This window comes from Dendrobates tinctorius, unplaced genomic scaffold, assembly GCF_039654945.1.
Source record: "Dendrobates tinctorius isolate UK_male_01 unplaced genomic scaffold, ASM3965494v1 ptg000016l, whole genome shotgun sequence".
In the NCBI taxonomy this organism is placed as follows: domain Eukaryota; kingdom Metazoa; phylum Chordata; class Amphibia; order Anura; family Dendrobatidae; genus Dendrobates; species Dendrobates tinctorius.
Genome location: NW_027361684.1, coordinates 90,571,619 through 90,591,615, shown reverse-complemented (window position 1 = coordinate 90,591,615; position 19,997 = coordinate 90,571,619). Strand labels below are relative to the sequence as shown.

The 19,997-nt window shown below is 45.1% G+C and overlaps 1 protein-coding gene across 2 annotated transcripts in view; it reads right to left on the bottom strand.

Annotated features, from left to right (window-relative positions):
- Positions 1-19,997, bottom strand: part of LOC141080662 (amine oxidase [flavin-containing] A-like) — a 162,032-nt gene that overhangs the window by 18,906 nt on the left and 123,129 nt on the right. Inside the window, exon 14 of one of the 2 annotated variants that reach the window (XM_073566051.1) lies at positions 17,271-17,333. The exons of the other annotated variant lie outside the window; for it this stretch is intronic. Coding sequence (XP_073422152.1) covers positions 17,271-17,333 — 63 coding nt within the window. The remainder of the gene's footprint in view (positions 1-17,270; positions 17,334-19,997) is intronic. 2 annotated transcript variants of the gene reach the window in all.

The following is a 19,997-nucleotide window of genomic DNA, read 5'->3' as shown; positions in this document are numbered from 1 at the left end:
GCATCCCATGTCCTCAAAGGGGAGCGAGGATTTTTTTGATGCCTTTGCAATGGCTGCGTCTAATTTGGGGGCTCTGTCCCAAGAATTCACTGCCGGATCGTCGAAGGGGTATCTTCGTTTGAGGGCTGGTGGTAGCGACCCTCTTTTGTCCGGTTTTTTCCACTCTCTGTGGAGCAGATCCTGTATCTTTTGATTTAACGGAAAGACTCTCCGCTTCCTCTGTTCCAGCCCACAGAACATGACATCCTGCATGGACAATTGGGGCTTAGGCTCCTCTACCTCCATTGTCCCTCTGACTGCTTTGACCAGCTTGTCTACCCGGTCAAGAGGCAGACAAAATCGCCCCGAGTCCTCTTCTCCTGAGGAGGACGAGGGAGATGAAGCCTGGGAGTCTCTGCTTTTTCTCCACTCTACCGAGGAATCGGACTCCGCCGGGACCTCGCCCCTTAGACTTTCCGGCTGGGACAAGGACTTTAGGGTTTCCCTCATTTCTGCCCTGACAATGTCCCTTAAACTCGCCGCTACCGCGGGCGACTCTTCTGCCACCGTCTGCTGAATACAGGGGGGGCAAAATCTTTTGAGGCACGCGTCCGGTAATGGGCATGCACAGAGTGCGCATTCCCTATGTTTATTTTTACTTGTAGCTTTTTTCCCCTAGAAAAAAACACAGAAGGGGGGGTCCCGTCACTGAGTGAACTTTCACGAAGATCACTTACCAGTGCCACAATCAAGTACCGGAGAACGAGGGGGATTTCTTTCGGTTGATGCTCCTGTCTGCCTGGAGGAGCTCTTACGAGTGGACTGGTCACTTCGTCCCGGCCGCTCATTACTGTCAAGGGACACTTTCTTTTTCTGTTTGACCTGCCGAAGGTCATCCAGGGGCGGCAGTGATGTTTGCCGCTGCTGTCGGCCTTGCATCTGCCGCTGCTGCTGCTCTCGATCACTCTCCACTACCACTGCTGCTGCTGTACGCTGCTGCATGCAATAATGTGGCCAAGGCAAGGTACCCTGCCAGGGTCCTGTCTAAATACCCCTCCTCCGGTCAGCAGTATCCATGCCGCGCCCCTCCCCCCCTTAACGGGGCTCCCTACCCCAGCTGGCGCCGGACCCGGTCCGAAAGCCGACGCTATCGGTGTTTCCGATGGGCGCCGCCATCTTGGATTCCTCGCGCATGCGCAGTGGCTCGCTGACCCGGAAGCGCATCCTCCGCCCGCCCCCTGACGTCACCGCTACCCCGGGAAAGACCGGAAGTCACGCGGGACGCCCGGGAGGCCTGGAAGCAGCGCCACCTGGTTGCAGCCCCCTGCAGCCGCGCTGCCGTCGTACCTGCGCCGCCGGAGCCGGGAACCCCCGGGGGGAATATACTCACCGGCGGCGGCCTAATTCCGGAGACGGACATCCTCCGGACGCCGCTCCCTGCTGCACACGCCACTGCCGTGACACCCATCTTGGGCCACCGTGGCGTCCTCCAGGAGATCCGCACCAGGCCGAGGTAGGAGGCCCCCTCGCTACCGGTATCGGCTGGCCGGCCTGGGATCCGACTCTTCTGTAGGATCCCGTCCCCTCAGGAACAGGAAACCAACTGATGCGTGGGAGAGGTGCCGCCCTTTTGTATCTGTAGGTTTCCTGTTCCTATAGGGCGGATCCCCTCTCTCGTGGTGCTGTCATGGGAGTCCGAATAAAAAAACTGATGTGTGAAAGTAGCCTAAAGCGGTTTTATTCTTCGGGTCGGTACGGTTACAGCGATACCTCATTTAGGTCGTTTTTTATGTTTTGTCGGTTTTTTGCAATGAAAACAATTTTATATAAAAAATTATTTTTGCATCGCTTTATTCTACGAGCTATAACTTTATTTTTTCGCTGATGATGCTGTATGGCGGCTCGTTTTTTGCGGGACAAGATGATGTTTTCAGCGGTACCATGGATATTTATATGCGTCTTTTTGATCGCGCGTTATTGCACTTTTTGTTCGGTGGTATGATAATAAATCATTATTTTTTGCTTCGTTATTTATTTTTATTTTTTAAGGGGTTCGCTAAAGGGGTTAACTAATGGGACAGTTTTATACGGCGGGTCGCTACGGACGCGGCGATACCAAATATGTGTACTTTTATTTTTTGTTTTTTTAATTTCAAAAAAAGAATTTATTGGGGAATATTTTTTTTTTTTTTTTACTAATTTACTTAGCGATTTTTTTTAAATTATTTTTACACTTTTTTTTTTTTTTTTTTTACTTTATTACATAGTCCCAGGTGGGACATCACTGTCCTGTGACAGATCGCTGATATGTCACATCACAGATCACTGTGACAGATCAGCGATCTGTCACAAGCACTGCACAAGGCTTCCTCCTTGCCTGCGCTTTGCAGGCAGTGAGGAAGTCAGCTTCCTACAGGCCCCCGAAGGCCCCCGTCGCCATCTTGGATCCGGGGGCCTGTAGGGAAGGAGTCCCCCGTGGGGGGCTCAGGGAAGCACGGAGGGAGCCCCCTCCCTGCCGATGCTTCCCTTTAACCCCCGGTACACCACGATCGTGTATGATCGCGGTGTACAAGGGGTTAACGTGTCGGGGGCGGTCCGTGACCGCCCCTGACACATTGTGCCGGGTGTCAGCTGTGATAATCAGCTGACACCCGGCCGCGATCAGCGGCGCTCACCACGTGGGAGCCGCTGATCGCATTAGACGTACTATCCCGTCCTTGGGAATTAAGTCCCAGGGCACATGGACGGGATAGTACGTCTAATGGCAGAAAGGGGTTTAGCAAAACATCACAAACCTATACAACTGCATAGTGAGCACTACTTTTTTTTTTTCTTTAATAATGAGAACTGTCTGAAGAGTAACATTTTTAGCATTGTACGATAACTATGTCTTACCATACCTTGATAATCACCATTAAAAAATATTCTCAGTATCGCATTATACAATATAATAGTCACTACATACATACAGAACGGACCCATTAAGAACAAAAAAGGCGAAATCAGGTAAGAAGTTCCCTTGGCAAATCAAAATGACAGCGAATCAAGAATTTCAGGATGGATGCATGTTAGAGTGGTATCTGCCCAAAACGATGCCACACCTAGAACAGCGGAGAACACCGACTGGCAAATCAGCCAACTCCCTTTTACTTTGGCTGTATTGCTGCATTTTGTCTATAGTAATAGTAAGAACGTACCTTGCTATTTGGAATGACTATGAACTAGAACTGACATGACATTCACTATTGATTTTTCCTTGTTTTCCAAACACAAGCTACACTACCTAGTGTCTTTTAGAACGATTTAGAATTCAGTGATTATTTAAGATAGTGCAATTACATTTTAGACATAAAAATAGAATCTAAGCTTAAAGACCCCCATCTTCCTCTACAAATTAGGTTCATGTTGCACAAATCCTCCAATTTCGGTAGGACAGCCAAACAGCCAACCTCTTACTCAACAGATGATGTACAAAAAAAAAAAGGAATGGGTGAACAAAACTACAATGCCCAATATTTATGTTCACATGGGAGATAATCTTTCAAAATAAGTTCTGCACTCTCCCGTAAAAAAAAACCCAGATGCAACCAAGGTCAAACCGAGCATACTGTATATGTGTTGGGAAAGATAGCCATCAGTTGAACAAGCATTGGGCTGACTGCTATCCAAGTTGTGTGGGCTCCTTAAAGCTTAGTGAATGTGCCAGTGATCATTTCTTTTAATGGTTTTTATTATATAGTAAGGCGTTATGTTTATTATCCAAAAGCGTCATTAGTTTCCATTGTCCGCAGTACACTCAAATATAAAAGCGAAACAAGTAGAAAACATAGAAAAATGTTATTACTGCATTCAAGTATACAAAATGGTGCTGTTTTGACATTTATGGCATTTAGTGTAACACCCCTTTAGGGCTACCACTGTACCCTGGGTGTTATGGAGGATCTCACTTCTTTAATACACAGTGCCTCCACCTGAATCTTGATTGGAGCTCTGTCTCTGGGCTGCAGAAGAACAGTTTTCTTCTGACAGGGGCTGATTCGGGAAACCCCTGCCACAGCTCGGTACACACTCAGGAAGCAGGGGTAAAACAATTAAACAGATTTATTGCTATAAAGCAGAATTGAGGTGGGTTTAAAGGAATAAACATACAATGCAATTAACTGTGCTCTATAAAAGTCATATACACATCACTGTCTAATTAAACTCCAACACTGCAAATATAACGTGGCAAAGTCCCCCTCTTCTGTATTTACTCAGTCCAAACGTTGGGGCCCAGTTGCCGCGGAAGTTGGCGCGCAAAGTAACAATCGTGGGTGCACTTAGATGAACATTGATGTCAATAGTTTATCTTGCCTTGTACTCACTGTAAATAGCGCTGATAGAACCACAAGTCTCATAAGGGCACTGTGTCTCTAATGACCGGAGCATTCTTTGGACTCCAGCTGGGGGCTGCAGGATTTAGACCTTTATCCGATGGGAGTGCTGGCTGGGCTCTCTGGATCTTTGCTCTCTCCAGCAACACAGGTATCCGCGGGGTCCCCCACACTCTGCAACTTAGGGGAATCAAGATCCACATCGCTCTGTCTCTCATAACCAGCAGCAGCCACGTTTTCCCTCCTCTCACCATTTACTTTCACTTTCTCCCCAGCGTCCTCCCCCAAGTCCCTCCTCCTCCCTTCTTTTATCATCTCACTAGTACAAGGATCCCTGGGAGTTGTAGTCTTCTGCCACTCAGGAGAAAAACAATTAGTGTCTGTAGGTCCCTGTTTAACAGCCACTGCAAAACTCTTCTTAGAGTGTGTAAGCTCCAGCATGCCGGTAGATGCTCTGACAGTTCCCTGTGCAGGTGTTACATTCTCCCCCTGGTGAGTCATTGAAAGTGTCCCATCACGATATGAGGACTCACCACCTGATACATGAAGGGGGGGTTAGAGCATCCTGACTACCATCAAATTTACATGCACACAAACCACCACCTGGACACATGGGAGATACCGAAAAATAGGGCTAAACAGAATTTGAATTTCCTGAGCACATGGGAGATACCGGGAAATAAGGCTAAACAGAATTGGAATTGGAGGGTATCAGCCTAGGGACCTAAGTGGTATGTCCCATTCTATCATAGGTCAACATCATGGGGGGCATAACGTCCCGTTTGGGACGAGTGTGTACCGAGGGGGCCCCCACAACCCCCGACTCTTGTCTCTCCAAAATGGGCTCCTCCAGATGGACCTCTTCATTCAACAAATGTCCTTCCTCTGGACTCTCCCCCAATTGTGGACAGAGCGCATTAGCCTCCTGACAAATGTCCTTTGTTCGTGTTTCAACTTCAGGAGTCTGATTTTCAAGGCCCGAGCCTGTGGGGCATGGGTTCTCAGTCCATCTGTAGCTCCATTGACCATCGGTTTCCCATTCATCCCCAGACTCGCTGTCACTTCCTCCTGAGGCAACCCCAAGCTGGGGTAGTGGTTTACCCCTACGACTTCTCCTATTGCACAAAGGGGTGGTACGACCTCCTTGAATTGGCAATGGTGGTAAAGGGATGTTCTTTCCCACAGGCAACAGATGGTGTCGATGATAGGTTTTGACAGCTCCGCCCCCTTTCTCAGGCTTTACTCTGTAGGCTGGGACACCAGGCAGCATCTCCATCACCACATAAGGGTCAGGACACCATCGATCAGCAAGCTTGTGCTTCCCAGGAAGGCCCAAAAGTTGGATAAGGACTATCTCCAGGCAGTAAAACTTGTTCTCGAACTCTACAGTCATAGCGAGTCTTATTGCGCCTCCCTGACGACCCAGAGACCTGTTCTGCCAGTCTGTAAGCTTTTTTCAAATCTTCTTGTAGCTGGGACACATATTTTAAGTAGGTCGTCCCATTGAAGTTGTCAAAGGATGTCCCAAAACTGATATCCACTGGCAGCCGAACTTGTCTTCCAAACATGAAGAAGGCGAGTATCCCGTTGACTCATTTGTGGTGCAATTGTAGGCATGAACCAACTGACTCACATGCCTGCTCCAGTGTCCTTTATTCCGGAGATCTAATGTTCCCAACATGTTCAAAAGGGTACGATTGAACCTCTCAGGTTGAGGGTCCCCTTGGGGGTGATAGGGGGTGGTTCTGGATTTCTTGATCCCACAGATAGCGCATAGATCCTTGATTAGTCTACTTTCAAAATCTCTACCTTGATCAGTATGGATGCGGGCTGGCAGTCCGTAATGTACAAAGAACTTCTTCCACAGGGTTTTTGCCACAGTAATTACCCTTTGATCTTTAGTGGGGTAAGCTTGGGCATATCGGGTGAAATAATCAGTGACCACTAACACATTACTGACATTACTTTCATCAGGCTCGATGGAGAGGAAATCAATGCACACTAGCTCAAGTGGGCCATCACTGGTAATGTTCACAAGGGGGGCGGTTCTCAAAGGCAAAGTTTTTCTCAACACACACCGGGAGCATGATTTGCAGTATTCTTCTATATCCGCTTCCATCCGAGGCCTGTAAAATCGATCGGCCACAAGACCCGTGGTCTTCTCGATGCCAAGATGTCCATGATCATTCACGCAGGGACTTCATCACCATCCTCCGAAATCGGGTGGGTAACACCAGCTGTCTACGAACTCCTCCCTTCTGGTCCTTTGCCTCCCGGTATAGTAGTCCATTTCTTACTACTAGCGACTCTAGCTGCCGAGTCAGGACAGACTCCTCTGTTCTCAATGCATTCTTCTCGGGCCTCAAGCCCCTCTTAACCCACCATCGGACTACCCCCACCGACCGATCCTCCCGCTGTGCCGTTCTAACTTGAATACGAGTCAGTTGAGGAAGAGAATCTGGGGTCACATTTGTCACTCTGCATTACAACAACGGGAGCGCTTCACTGGATGCTCACAAGAATTCAGCACAGCACTGCATAGGGAGGGCATTAGTTTGATGTCTATGGCACAGAGTCTTCACCTCCGAGGCAGGGACCTCTAGCCATTCTCCCTCTTCTTCCTCAATTAAGGGTTCCCTAGGCAGGCGAGAAAGGGTGTCTGCATCAATGTTACTGATCCCTGGTCAATATTTTAAGAGAGTGCAGCAAGCCATCGGTGCCCCGTGGCATCCAATTTTGCTGTGGTTCTCACGTAGGTTAATGGATTGTTCTCAGTATGAACCACGAAATGTACCCCATAGAGGTAGTCATGCAGCGTGTCCACTACAGCCCATTTCAGAGCCAGAAATTCCAGTTTGTGAGCTGGGTAGTTGCGTTCACTAGGAGTTAATCCTCGACTAATGTAGTTAACGGGACGCAGATAGCCATCATGGTCCTGGTAGAGAACCCCTCCTAGTCCATCAAGAGAAGCATCCACATGTAACACATATGGTTTACTGGGGTCTGCATAAGCCAACACTGGAATTTGGGTCAAACATGACTTCAGTTTCTCAAATGCCTCATCGCATACAGGTGTCCATCTTTCCCCAAAGAGGTAATTAACTCGGAAATAGACCCTTTTTCTCGACTTTGAGGAGTGGGCTGTCCTCCCGGAAGGGGGATACCCTTGGGTAAGGGCAGTCAATGGCTTCGCAATCCGAAAGTACTGGGATACAAATCTTCGGTAATAGCCACAAAATCCTAAAAAGGACCTAAGCTCCTGCAGTTTGGTGGGCTTAGGCCAGTTTACAACAGCCTCCAGTTTGGCGGAATCGGTGGAAATTCCTTCTCGGCTATTTGCCCCACATACTTCACAGTCGTCTGGCAAATTCGCCACTTGTCAAGGGACAACTTCAACCCAGCCTCTTTCAACCGATCCAGCACCTTGAACAACCGCTATTTGTGTTCTTCCAGAGTCTTCCCAAAAACAATAAGAGCATCCAGATAAACCAGGACCTCATGTAAGTGCATGTCCCCCACCACTTTGTCCATACATCTCTGAAAAGTGGACGGAGCACCTGTCAGTCCTTGAGGCAGTCTCTTGAACTCGATGAACCCAATAGGACATATAAAAGCGGTCTTTTCTTGATCTTCTTTTGACATGGGTATCTGATAGTAACCACTCCGAAGATCTAACACAGAAAACCATTGGCTCCCTTGCAGACAATCCAAAGCTTCATCGATTCGGGGCACAGTGTACTGGTCAGGGACTGTACGTTTATTCAAGATGCGATAATCCACACACATCCGAATATCTCCATTTTTTTTCCGCGCTATCACGATAGGGGAAGCATAGGGGCTACTAGACTCTATGATGACTCCTGTGTCCAGCATACCGCGTAAATGTCGCCTGACATCATCGATATCCACCGGAGCCAATCTTCGGGATCTCTCTCGGAAAGGCTTTTGATCCTTCAACCGAATGCGATGCTCTACTCCTTGAGCAAGGCCCATGTCCCATTCATCCAGAGAGAATACTGCCCCCCCGAATCATCATGCCATCGATGACCAGCCTCCTGTCTTCTCCTTCCAACTCACTTCCTTCAAAACAGGGGTCAAAGCTTTCAGGCTGTAGTTCCCTCTTCTCTTCCTCCTTTATCACATAGGCTTCCAAACAGACTAGGTGGATGGATAGGGTCTGCGAGTAATTTTCTCCCCCAACTTCCCGACACCACTGAGCTAATGTAGGGAAGATGTTAGCATTTGTTCCCACTATGACGGGTGTTGGTCTCTCATCTGCCTCTGCCTCCGGTCAGATTAACGCTATGATGGGTATCTCTTTATCCACTCCAACAACAGTCTTTGGGAATCGTAGTGTCACGGACACGTACCCTCTGTAGGGATAGCTGTGCTCACTCAGTCCCCACACCATGAGTCCAGACAATGGTTTCAGAGGTATGTTGGACAAATATCTCTTATATCATCCTTCGAAGATGATGAACACTTGAGATCCGCTATCCAGCAATACTGTACAGGGTTGACCATTGATATATGCGGAGACATGTGGGGCTAGTCCTGTTTGATAAGGCACTATTGGATGGGGCGGTAGAGTAGGACTTAACTGCTGATGGGGGCACCGTATGGGGTTCTACTGGCCTCCCTTTCCCGTTTCCCGACTGCCCCTGAGTGTGATGGGGAAGATGTGAAGAGTTCTTTGAGCTCCACTTCTTCGGACACTGACGAGCCATATGGTCTGGACTCCCACAAACAAAGCACCCTTCTGGTTTCCTACTCTTTACTCTACAGAGGTCATCATTCTCTCTTCCTGAGACCAGGGTTTTCTTCTCGGCTACCTCCGCAGCATTTTGTAGCCGGTGTATTGTCTTTGTCTGCGCACTTAACAATTGTTTAATCTGCTCCCCCTGTTTCTCGATGACTGTCAGCAGTTCCATCTCTCTGCAGTCGGATGCTGGCTTCAGGGCAACAGTAGTCACCCGAGGGGATGTCTTCTTTCTGCCAAAATAGCCTCCTCCTTGTGAACTTCCTTAAGCAGCTCATGAAAAGAACAAGGAATCTTCTCTCTATCACAAGACCTCATCCGCTGGGCAATTGGATCATGCGTGTGAGCTCCTCTGAGTACTTGTTCTTGACGACACTGATCAACTTCCTTAGGGCTGACTCCACCTTTAGATACTATTCTATGAACCCGCTTGTCTAGTCGGTAGAGATAGTCGGACATCTTCTCATCTGGCAGTTGTAGGTGGTGCGGAGTTTATAGAGAAGATCAGTAGCATCTTCAGGGGATCCAAAAGCATCTTCTAAAGCACTCATATAATCTTGATAAGTTGCTTGTGGCTTGCTCCGCCAAGAAGCCTGCGCCACTTCCATAGCAGTACCCCTCAAACTTTCTACTATTCTCTGCTTCTTCACAGCATCAGTGCACTGCCACTCTTCTAAGCACAGCAAAGTGACATCCCTCCAAGTATCATAGCCTTCTCCTCCAGCAGGGGTGGGGAGGGCACCCGATAAAGTTCTTAGGCGACGGTAGTTCCCCTCTGGCTGCATCTTTGCGAACTGACTAACTTTTCCATCGCTGTCATAAGCACATCAGCAGGGGCAACTGTCTCTTCCTGACTGGCCCTAAATGGAGTAGAGGGCGGACTTACACTAGTCTTTCTAGGCTGAGTGGCTGATCCCTGTTGCCGGGTCTCCACTTCGGACTCAATAGGCCAAGTGATCTTCCATTGTCTACCATGCTCTGGGGACACGGTTATCATGGATGGGAAATATTCTTTCCTTAAAATCTGCCCTGTTGAGATCAGGGCTGTGGGTAATTGTCCCCCATTTTCCTTCCTGAGGTCGACCACTTTAGGGTGGGCAAGTTCAGTGAGTCGGTTAACTATTTTCAGTATCTCCTCAGACGCATCACGGAGCTCACCACTCACTGCAAAGCTTTGTTCAGCTGCAACCTCCATCTCTTCGCACCACAAATACGCTTCTTGCTCTGTTAAAGTCTCCATAGCAAATACTCCTGTGTTAGTTCTGAAATCTCAGCAGTGCCTCCATTGTAACACCCCTTTAGGGCTACCACTGTACCCTGGGTGTTATGGAGGGTCTCACCTCTTTCATACGCAGTGCCTCCACCCGAATCTTGATTGGAGCTCTGTCTCTGGGCTGTAGAAGAACAGTTATCTTCTGCCAGGGGCTGATTCGGGAAACCCCTGCCACAGCTCGGTACACACTCAGGAAGCAGGAGTAAAACAGTTAAACAGATTTATTGCTATAAAGCAGAATTGAGGTGGGTTTAAAGGAATAAACATACAATGCAATTAACTGTGCTCTATAAAAGTCATATACACATCACCGTCTAATTAAAACTCCAACCCTGCAAATATAATGTGGCAAAGTCCCCCTCTTCTGTATTTACTCAGTCCAAACGTTGGGGCCCAGTTGCCACGGATGTTGGCGTGCAAAGTAACAATCGTGGGTGCACTTAGATGAACATTGATGTCAATAGTTTATGTTGCCTTGTACTCACTGTAAATAGCACTGATAGAACCACAAGTCTCATAAGGGCACTCACTGTGGCTCTAATGACCGGAGGATTCTTTGGACTCCAGCTGGGGGCTGCAGGATTTAGACCTTTATCCGATGGGAGTGCCGGCCGGACTCTCTGGATCTTTGCTCTCTCCAGCAACACAGGTATCTCCGCTGGGTCCCCCACACTCTGCAACTTAGGGGAATCAAGATCCACACCGCTCTGTCTCTCATAACCAGCAGCAGCCACGTTTTTCCCCCTCTCACCATTTACTTTCACTTTCTCCCCAGCGTCCTCCCCCAAGTCCCTCCTTCTCCCTTCTTCTATCATCTCACTGGAACAAGGATCCCTGGGAGTTGTAGTCTTCTGCCACTCAGGAGAAAAACGATTAGTGTCTGTAGGTCCCTGTTTAACAGCCACTGCAAAACTCTTCTTAGAGTGTGTAAGCTCCAGCATGCCGGTAGATGCTCTGACAGTTCCCTGTGCAGGTGTTACATTAGATTTACTTTTCATCCCCAATAAAATCATGCTGTTGTTTTGTCGAATATTCTGTTCTGAATGATTTATAATACAGCTCAGGCAAAAATTAAGAGACTACCACATCAAAACCCTGTCATGGGCAGCCCATTCTCCAGACCTGAACCCCATTGAAAACCTCTGGAATGTAATCAAGAGGATGATGGATAGTCACAAGCCATCACACAAAGAAGAACTGCTTACATTTTTTGTGCCAGAAGCAGTGTTAAAGACTGATGGAAAGCATGCCAAGATGCATGAAAGCTGTTTTTAAAAATCATGGCTATTCCACAAAATATTGATTTCAGAACTCTGAATTAAAACATTAGTATTGTTGCTTCTAAATGATTATGATCTTGTTTTCTTTGCATTATTTGAGGTCTGAAAGCACTGTTTTTTTTATTATTTTGACCACTTTTCGTTGTCAGAAAAAAAAATACATTTTTTGCTTGGAAATTCGGAGACATGTTGTCAGAAGTTTATAGACTAAAAGAATAATTTACTGTTTACTCAAAAACATACCTATAAAGAGAAAAATCAGACAGCAATCACATGACATCCAAGTGCAGTCTGATTTTCAGGAACTGTCAGAAAGGAGAAGGAAGAGAAACTTTTTTTTCTCCACATGAGAAAAACTGATGACACTCGGACCACTCTCTGATCAAACTAATGTCTGAATGATGCCGAACTTTTACAGCTATAGTCTCTAAAAAAGACCTCCAACTTCTCTGTGTAAAGATAGAAATTAAATAAACCTTCCAGGTCTCTCATGTTAGTTGTAAAGTTAGGACAATATACAGCTCTGGCAAATATTAAGAGACCACTGCAAAATTTTCAGTTTGCCTGATTTTTCTCTTTATAGGTCCCGTATTTTTCAGACCATAAAACTTACTTTTTTCCCAAAAAATTTAGGGGAAAGATGGGGGAGCGTCTTATGGTCGGAATATACTTATAAATACTGTGGCGGCGGTCCTGTTCCGACGCTGCAGGGTGATGCAGCCTCCCTTCCCAGGCTGGTGCGGCTGTGGTGCAGCGGTCGTGCTCCTCTGTGGGGCGGCGGTGCTCCTCACTCGGGCGATAGCAGTGGCAGTGCTCTGTGGGGCGGCAGGGCTCCACCGGCATTTTGTGAAAGCCTGGAGGCCCCTGCAGATGCAGTGCTGCGATGCGGTGACATCCAGAAAAATGGCCTGCTCAGATTCAGATCTCGCCACCAAATTTCACAGTAGGTCCAAGACACTGTGGCTTGAACGCCTCTCCAGGCCTCCACCTAACCATTAGATAACCAGGTGTTGGGCAAAGCTGAAAATTAGACTCATCAGAGAAGATTAGCTTACTCCAGTCCTCTATGGTCCAATCCTTATGGTCTTTGGCAAACTTCAGCCTGGCTCTCCTTTGCTTCTCATTGATGAAAGGCTTTTTTTAAGCTTTACATGACTTGAGCCCTGCCTCTAGGAGCCTGTTACGAACTGTTCTTGCTGTGCACTTTACCTCAGCTGCCATTTGCCATTCTTTTTGTAAGTCACTTGATGTCATCTTGCAGTTGCTGAGTGATATTTGGATATGATGACGGTCATCCCGGTCAGCGGAGTAGTTTTCGCCCTCTACCAGTCTGTAGCTTTGTTTTCCCCAGTGTCTGCTGCTTGACCTTGTTGTAATGGACTACCATCTTAGACATTTTAAAGGAAGGAGGCAACATGATGCTCACTGTATCCCTCTGCTAGTAAAGGCAGAATTGAGCCCTTCTTTTCCTCACTCAAGACTTTTCTTTTCAACTCCTTTGGCATGGCTAAAAGTTATTTTTTCATTCCTATTACTTTTGGGATATTACTAGCAGTTGTTTTGCCATCCAGCTTGTCCTACTCCAAGAGGATAATGAACACCACAGCAGGGTTTTTTATACTTTCCTTCGTTAAATAAAGTTTGGTTCAGGTGATCACCTAATCAGAAGCACATTAAGTAGAATGAGGTGTCCTCTGGATGGAATTCAACTGACACTGGAATGGAATGGCTGTCAGACATGTAGAGAAGCTGATTTTTATAAAACTAAGTGTTAGGAACGGCGGAACGCACTAAATAAAAATAAATAATAAAAGTGCGTTCGCCGCTCAGGGTCCACCGTGCAGTAGGTGTTACACCGCTGCTAGGTAATGACAGACGAGCAATATGGCGGTATAATGTGCAGGGGTTAGACTTCACCCAAAGTGCGCAAAGCGGGCTCTGTTCACACACAGAGGCGCCGCAACATAAACATACGAAAACGCTGAGCCTGTTAGTGTCACAGACCACAGGGAAATGCACACACGGTATCAGGTCACAGGAGCAGGACCCAAGGCAGAGGAGCTGCGTCCATCTAGACCTACCATGTGTGCGTCGCTACGGCGGACGCCAAGGAGGGCTGCAACTGCAGCGCGGAGTAGGGCACAGCCGCTAGTCGACAAGGCTAAGAAGCAGGCGCAATGTCGGATGCTAGAGTAGAGGTGCGGCGTGCACAGTGGCCTAAGGCTTGCCACTGACTGGTGCTGACTGCTGCACTAATTCCCTATCCACATGCGTAATATCAGAGGGAAGGAGTTTCAAATGAGTCAGTCACCAGAGTCATACATCCGTCACCATTCACACATTTAGCTTGAAAAGTCTATACTAGCGCTTGGCCGAACGGTCATGCGTGCTTTTTATAGCCGTGTGGGACCTTCCAGATCTCCGAGATGGACCAATGAGATCTGGAGCAGGACCTGGGCACATGACTCCCGATCTCCAATGGGAGATTGCCTTGTGAGCATGCCCAGTAGGAGCACAGAGGAACTTGGAGTCTCTGGAGCGGTCTGCTGAAAAGTAATCTTCTCTGCAGTAGATAGACAGCAGGAGACCGCAGGATATGAGGCTCTAGATTCCTGCAGAGCAGATGCAGAAACCAGACGCCTAACACTATGCAGTGGTCCCTTAATTTTTGCCAGAGCTGTATATATTTTTTCATGAAAAAGTCTGAAATTTGATGAAAATGTAAAAAAATTGCAACGTTCAAACTCTGAATGTTAATAAAGCAGATGGTCATAACACACAAAATGGTTCATTAATATTTCACACATGTCTACTTTTGTCAGTATAATTTTTCAAATGTTCTTTTATTTACTTAGAATGTTAAGAAGATTAATAGTTTGCCAGCAATTTTTCATTTTTTCTCAAGGAAATTTACAAATCCTAGTTTTTAAGAACATATTCAGTTTTGAAGTGATTGTGAGGGAGCTTTATGTTGGAAAACCCCCCAAATAATACCATTTTATAAACTTCACCCCTCAATGCATTCAGAACTGCTGTCAGGAAGTTTGTAAGTCCTTCATGTGTTTTACAGGAAATAAAGCAAAGTGGAATGAATCGAATGAAAACATTTTTTTAAATAAAATATTGCTTTAGCCCCAAATTTTTCCTTTTCACAAGAGGTAATAGGACAAAATGGGCCCCATAATTTTGAATACAGTGATAGACTATATGTCGTCAAAATCTACAGTTTACACACAGCACAGAGATTGGAAAGCAAATTTGTCTGAAAATGATTGCAGAGAGCATGTCACTTTTGGAACAACTGAGATGCCAAAAAGCAGAAAGTAACAGGTAATAAATTCAAATAGGAGTGTCAGGAGCATTTTTTATCATAGGTGATTCACAGAATTTTAGGAGATCTGGGACTGAAAGCGAAGAATTATGTTTTGTGCTATTAGAAATTTACTTTAGTAAGCACAATACCCAAGCCCATTATCCTTACCAAAGAGCAGGCTTATAAAATCACTAATCTTTAAATATATCTCACTGAAACATTGTTATCAATAAAGGATGTAGATTATTATAGTTTTTCCATGTATAATATATATATATATATATATATATATATATATATATACACACAAATACACACTTAGCGATGTATTGGATTTTTTTTTTTTCATTTTTCAAAGATGAAGCGGCAGATTTTGGTATTAATTTGTCCAGATTGCGCCTATTGTTTTTTCTTTTTTCTTTATTGTTGCTGCTTAATATTATAATGCTATGTATTAATTTATAGTTAAATATCCTCTGCCCCCGTGTTGATATGGCCATGATTTGATTCCAAATGATAAAACTGCTCCATCAGTGTTTAATCATCCCTGGTTAGAGAACAACCCGCGCTGTCTGACATGCGTGCATGATCGCTTTGGCCGGCATTTGGCTGATGAGAGTGTGGTGTGCCTCCTTCCTGCAGGGGAGGCTGTCCGCACTCTCCTCGCCCGTATGTCGACCCGTGGTCAGCACTGCGGAATTGTGACAATGTGTGTGGATTCTCGAGGTGGAAAGGCATAGTTACTAGGCAAGGGGGCGGAACCATGTTACAGAACACCTCCCTCCTGTGACATCATGTAATACGGTGCCATATTATGAATTTAGGTGGGCTGAACCATTTTACATAATAACTCCCCATTTGTGACGTCATACAATACGGGGGTACGAGTTCAGGTTAGCCCAGAAAGGGACCACAGTCTCACTATCCCCATTGGTTGATGAGTGGTATAATTATGATGATGCTGGATAGCTAGACACCCCCCCCAGGAAGCACGGGTGAAATGAGCGTCGGGGTGCGGGGAGGCAGCGTGGTACCTGGCGTCCGGACTGATTGCAGTGCAGACTTAGGTAATATGTACCTGTTTTTTCTTATTCATGTGTTTGCAGTGACTGTATGTGTACTGGGGGCTAGGAGGCGACAGCAACAGCGACAGCCCCCTGAGGAAGCGACAGCAACGCTCACGAAACACGCATCGGGGTACTTGGCCGCGGTCTGGGCAGGAGTCACCTTTACATGGGTAATTAACCCTTTGACTTGATTATTTTATTTATAAGTTATAACGTATGCCGATGCTACCTTATACCTATTAGGGCTATTTATAAGCATGGTGCTTACTGGATGAGCTCATCTGGACCTTCCTTTCATCTAGTTGAGGGGCTGGTTGTTTTGATCCATATTTGTTTACTATGTGGCCATATATCAATTGGGTCAATACTAATTTGATGTTGCATTGCGTTATTTAAATCCTGCTTCTAGCCAATGTATATGCAGGTTATTGTGGTCATGTGGCAATATTAATGCTACTTTATGTAACATATTATTCGTATATTGATCTTGGTATAGTTGGCTTTGTTTAGTTACAAGATGGTGGTAATATATGGTCATGGTTTTGGCAGCATTATTTTGACATTGTATAGTAATATTGGTCCTACTATTTGGTAACTAAATGACTATCAAGTGTAACTTAGAAAATGATCTGACTGCTTCATTTTCTGTGAGATTTGTTAATCTGAATGCTTTTTTTAAATTTAGACAGGGTAAAGCATATGAAATCATAGGCTCTGACAATGCCACTGGGGCCCATGTATCTCAGTAGGATGCTTGTGTGTGTGTGTGTGTGCTTGGGTCAGATCACAAATTTGCTCTAGGGTCGATAAGACCCTAGCCACACACTGACCCCATCAAACCAATGGATTAATTAATGGGACTCATCGGTGCTAATCCTCAGTCACACACTACGTAGGAAATAAAAATCCAGAGTAAACATCCAGAGTAAAGTCACAATATGCAAAAACTAATATAAAGTATATGAGCTGCTAAGTGTTTGTAATACGGACATGCTGAAGTCATATCTTATTTACAAATGATAATCATTAGCACAATTTCCCTACAGCTGCATCCCACCAGCTTCAGTTTTCATCAGCTGTCTCTGCAGAGCGCAGCCTATATTGTTCAGCTAGAGGGGATCTGTAGATAATGAACTGCAAGAAAAGGTGTTATGGAGACAAGGTTTTTGTCTTGTCTTGAGTTAAGCACAATTAATTATATGAATTCAAGTCGATGTAAAACTTACCACAGATTCTGGTTCAGGCAACCATATTTCATTTTCCGCTATGAGTCCCATTTTGCACATTATCTGTAAGAATTTAGAATTTTAGAATTTCACAGTGTGAGGCATATAATGATTTGAATAGAACCATTTCTACTAAATGTTGATTAAAGTTGAACATTTAAATTGTGGATTAGCAGAATTAAAAAAGACTTTTATAGGAATATTTAAAAAGAGACTTTAAAGCTTAGCCCATAAAACAAATCACCCATACCAACCCAATTAAAATTAAGTTCTACCATCACAGCATTTGTAAAGCATATACAGGCGCTTCTCACAAAATTAGATCATCATCAAAAAGTTAATTTATTTCCGTTATTCAATACAAAAAGTGAAACTCATATTATATAGCGTCATTACAAACAGAGTGATCTATTTCACGTGTTTATTTCTGTTAATGTTGATGATTATGGCTTACAGCCAATGAAAACCCAAAAGTCATTATCTCAGTAAATTAGAATACTTTATAACATCAGCTTAAAAAATGATTTTAAAATCTGAAATGTTGACCTACTTAATTGTATGTTCAGTAAATGCACTCAACAACTCGGTTGGGGCTTCTTTTGCATCAATTACTGCATCAATGCGGTGTGGCATGGAGGCGATCAGCCTGTGGCACTGCTGAGGTGTTATGGAAGCTCATGGTTGGTTTGATAGCAGCCTTCAGCTCATCTGCACTGTGGAGTCTGGTGTCTCTCTTCTTCCTCTTGACAATACCCTATAGATTGTCTATGGGTTTAAGGTCAGGTGAGTTTGCTGGCTAATCAAGCACAGTGATACTGTTGTCTTTAAACCAGGTATTGGTACTTTTGGCAGCGTAGACAAGTCCTGCTGGAGAATGAAACTGCCATCTCCAAAAAGCTTGTCGGCAGAGAAAGCATGGAGTGCTCTTAAATTTCGTAATAGACGGCTGCGCTGACTTTGGTCTTGACAAAACACAATGGACCTACACCAGCAGATGACATGGCTCCCCAAACCATCAGTGATTGTGGAAACTTCACAGTAGAACTCAATCAGCTTGGATTCCACTCTTCCTCCATACTCTGGGACCTTGATTTCCAAATGAAATGCAAAATTGACTTTCATCTGAAAACAGCACCTTGAACCACTGAGCAACAGTCCAGTTCTTCTTCTCCTTGGCCAAGGTAAGACGTTTCTGGCATTGTCTATTGGTCTTGAGTGGCCTGACACAAGGAATGCGACACTTGTAGCCCATGTCCTGGATACGTTTGTGAGATGTGACTCTTGAAGTATTGACTCCAGCAGGAATCCACTCCCTGTGGCTTAACCTCCACATGGAGTGTGTCAGTTACCGCCTTCTTGACATCTGTCAAGTCAGCAGTCTTCCCCATGATTGTGGAGCCTACTGAAAAAGACTAAGGGAACTTTTTAAATGTTTAGGAAGCCTTTACAGATGTTTTTTGCTAATTATTCTAAATTTTCTGAGAATATGACTTTTGGGTTTTCATTGGCTGTAAGCCATAATCATCATCATCATAAACAGAAATAAACACTTGAAATAGATTACTCTGTTTGTAATGACTATATCATATATGAGTTTCAATTTTTGTATTGAAGAACTGAAATAAATTAACTTTATGATGATATTCTAATTTGTGAGAAGCACCTGTATTAGGTAACTACATGTAATGCAATTGCTTAATACAGGGATACGTAACCTGTAGCTCAGGAGCCACATGTGGATTGTGGGTCCATCAGGTGTCGCTTGCAGCTGTCTGCCAGCTTGGTAGATTCGCACCAGGCCTAGCAAACAACTATGAAGAGCAGGTCTCCAGATGGTGACTTTTGAGAGTAGAACTCACAGAAGAACAGGTCTGGTTTCCCATATACTGGACTTGGGATTGTAGAAATAAATTAAGTGCTAAACCGGATGATACTGTCAGATAGAGGAGGTGAATGAAGCTCGATATGATAGTGTTTGAGTTGAGAGTGCCTAATGGTTGTAAGGTATTATTTCTGCGGGGAAGCTTTGGCGGTCATTACACCGATAATATAGGCTCTTGGTGTCACTACTGTGGGGATGCAGGAGCTGGATGTGATTATTTGGGGGAAGGCTATGGATGTGGCTCTCTCAGGCCTAAATGTGTCTCTCAAGGTAAGGAAGGTTGGGGACCACTGGCTTAAAGTGATGTTAGTCCTGGAATGGATGCCCAGGGCTGCAGAATTTTCAATTGCAATGACATATGAGGCATACATAAAAACATGGCCTCCAAAGAGACAAGCCGAAGTGAAATTGAAATGGTAATTTAGCTTTTTATTTGAAATGTTTATTTTCTACTTTTTTATTGTTATATTTATTTTTATTTTGTTTAGTCCTACCAGTGCACATCCAATCTTCTAATCATTGGTATAATATATTGCAATACTTGTCAGTTTTACTCTGACAGCCAACAGCTGGCAGGGTCTAAAATTATTGTGTAATTACCTGGAGTTCATTGGAAGACCTCAGACTGCAGTAGGAACCCACTAGCATCCTACCTCATGATTGCTATCAGCTTCTAAGCCCCACTCCATTTTGAACTAAGGTCTCCCATAGGCATTAAACTAATGTCAGATGATATTGATGGCTTCGGCCAACAGTCTAGTCCAGTGACGGCAAACCTTGTAGAAACCAAGTGGCCAAACTGCAACCCAAAGCCCACTTATTTATCACAAAGTGCCAACATGGCA